The sequence below is a fragment of the Vulpes lagopus genome, chromosome 20 (assembly GCF_018345385.1).
Source record: "Vulpes lagopus strain Blue_001 chromosome 20, ASM1834538v1, whole genome shotgun sequence".
Lineage (NCBI taxonomy): Eukaryota > Metazoa > Chordata > Mammalia > Carnivora > Canidae > Vulpes > Vulpes lagopus.
The window spans coordinates 1,486,797-1,489,113 of NC_054843.1; the positions used below are offsets into that span (position 1 = coordinate 1,486,797).

Here is a 2,317-nt window from a genome sequence, read left to right on the forward strand (position 1 = left end):
CCCCAGGACCCAGGGGCTGTGCTGCCTGCGGCCCCCAGGCTGGCTTGTCCGGGCCGTTTTGCCCAGCTGGGGTGGTGTGTGGAGTTGGCCCCGGGGCTAAGCCCCCCAGGCCACACCCCGTGTGTAGGTGGCCAGCCTCGGGAGCCCCGGGGACGCATGTGGGGCCCAGCAGCCCTGACCATCTGCGCCAGGGCGGGAGTCCCACCCCGCAGCCTCGCCCAGAGCAGTTGGGCTGCGGCCCTTGGGGACCTCTCATTGCTCCTCCCAGAAATGTTCATGCAAGAAGGGACCACTGTCGGGTCCAAACCCTGGGACCCCACACCCGTGAGAATCAGATGAAAGGAAGCAGGTCAGCCGGTGAAGTGAGTTTATTGGGGGTGCCCAGGGAGGTGCGGACAGGTTGGAGAGGAGGTCAGGTGACCCGAGCAGAGGAACTGGGAAAGAAGGCAGGTGACCCAGGGCAGGTGGAGGTGCATCCTGGAAGCAGGATCCCTGGGGAGCCGCGGGGTCAGCGTTCTTAGGAGGGAGGAGGTGAAGGTCAGGTCAGGAGAGTGGACACCCGGGGGGACCGCATCCTGGGTGGGGGCAGCCACCTAGTACAGGTGAGGGCTGGGCTGAGGGGTGGCTGGGAGGCCCATGGTCCCTGGGTGGGGCTTAAGCCCAGTGCCCCGGGGGCACGTGCCCTATCAGCGGGAGCACCTGGGGCGGCATAGCAGGGACACGCTGGAGGCCTGGGGGCGGCAGCTGGGCTGGCAAGGGGAGGGGGTGGCGCAGCAGGCGGGCCTGCACACGGGGCGGCAGAGGAGGGACACGCAGGAGGAGGGTCTGCAGGGGCTGGGCTGGCAGCAGGGGGAGGCCTGGCAGCACACGGGCTTGCAGCAGACGGGGGTGCAGCAGACAGGCTTGCAGCAGACAGGGGTGCAGCAGATGGGCTTGCAGCAGACAGACACACAGCTGTCTTCCTGGCAGGGGGAGGAGCTGCAGCAAGAGGGCTGGCAGCTAGACTGCTGGCAGCAGGGGGAGGCCTCACAGCAGACAGGCTTGCAGCAGACGGGGGTGCAGAACACGGGCTTGCAGCAGACAGGGGTGCAGCAGATGGGCTTGCAGCAGACAGACACACAGCTGTCTTCCTGGCAGGGGGAGCAGCTGCTGCAGGAGGGCTGGCAGCTAGACTGCTGGCAGCAGGGGGAGGCTGAGCAAGGGGATGCCTCACAGCAGACAGGCTTGCAGCAGACAGAGGTGCAGCAGACGGGCTTGCAGCAGACAGACACACAGCAGCCCTCCTGGCAGGGGGAGCAGCTGCCACACAAGGGCTGGCAGGAGCCGGGGCAGGCTGATGGGCAGGGGCTGGACCCGCAGCTCGCAGGGGTGCAGAGGAGGGTCAGGCAGGAGGCCGGGGCGCAGCAGGGGGGCTCGCAGTAGCTCTCGGGACAGTCGTCCACCTGCCAGGAGGGGTCGGGGCAGGAGTCGCCAGAGCCGGGCAGGCAGACGCGGCTGCCGTAGCTCAGGTCGCTGGAGCAGACGGACAGGGTGGAGGCGGCCATGGTGTGGGTGCTGGGGCGGGGGTGTGGGTGCAGGTGAGTGTGTGGGTGCGGGTGTGGCTGTGAGTGTGCGAGGTGCTGGGCCGGCGGCTTTTATACGGTCCTGGTGCGTGTTGTCCTGCGTAACTGAGGACACTTCCCCTTCCTTGTTGGTGTTGGGAGCTGGTTTTCAGGGACCCCTCATTAGGGCTGCTTTATTTTTCCAGAAGATGCCACCCCAGCTCGTAAAAGTCCTGCCCGTCAGATATGGAAAAGCATACATACAAGAGGGAAAGGAGAGAATGGAAATAACTCAATATTATGCTGACTTATGCCTTATTTTTTAGCATTTTTTTTTTTTAATGTTGGGTCTTTTAGTCTGCTTTTGCTTTTTATTAGATCGGTATAGTTTGGTTAATTAACCAGTGATTTAGTTTTACATTTAAGCTAGAATTAATCTTTTTTCTTCGATGATATTTATTTCTTTGCCTTTTTTAAAAAAACTACTTTCAGTTTTTAGATGTTTTGTCTATTCTATTTAGAGCTTCATCACCATGGCCATATATATTTCCCTTAAAATACTGTAAATAAATATACTAGGAGTGCACCATTTTAATCTTTACTAGTTATTGTGAATTGCTGTGTAAGTTAATAAATACATTCGTAAATACATTGTTTGCAGGAAGAAAATTTCTGAGTTACAGCTCAGGAAAGGCTCCTGAATGTACGTTGTAAGTATTACTAACACAGTGTACAGATGAGAAGGCAACAAAAATAATTCATCCTCCTTCAGCCCC

The 2,317-nt window shown here is 58.6% G+C and overlaps 1 protein-coding gene across 3 annotated transcripts; it reads right to left on the reverse strand.

The window, feature by feature from the left end:
- Window positions 1-410: 410 nt before the first annotated feature.
- On the reverse strand, window positions 411-1,547 carry LOC121479396 (keratin-associated protein 10-12-like). Of its 3 annotated transcripts, none has more exons than XM_041734931.1 (2): window positions 1,068-1,547; window positions 411-1,025 (listed from the first exon to the last, which is right to left on the reverse strand). In XM_041734931.1, exons 1-2 carry the CDS (start codon window positions 1,542-1,544, stop codon window positions 687-689), a joined length of 816 nt encoding a protein of 271 aa, XP_041590865.1. In that variant the 5' UTR covers window positions 1,545-1,547; the 3' UTR covers window positions 411-686. The 3 variants fall into 3 exon arrangements, with proteins under 3 accessions (XP_041590865.1, XP_041590864.1, XP_041590863.1); XM_041734930.1 differs by having other exon boundaries at window positions 411-1,208; window positions 1,272-1,544; XM_041734929.1 differs by having other exon boundaries at window positions 411-1,544.
- Window positions 1,548-2,317: the final 770 nt, after the last annotated feature.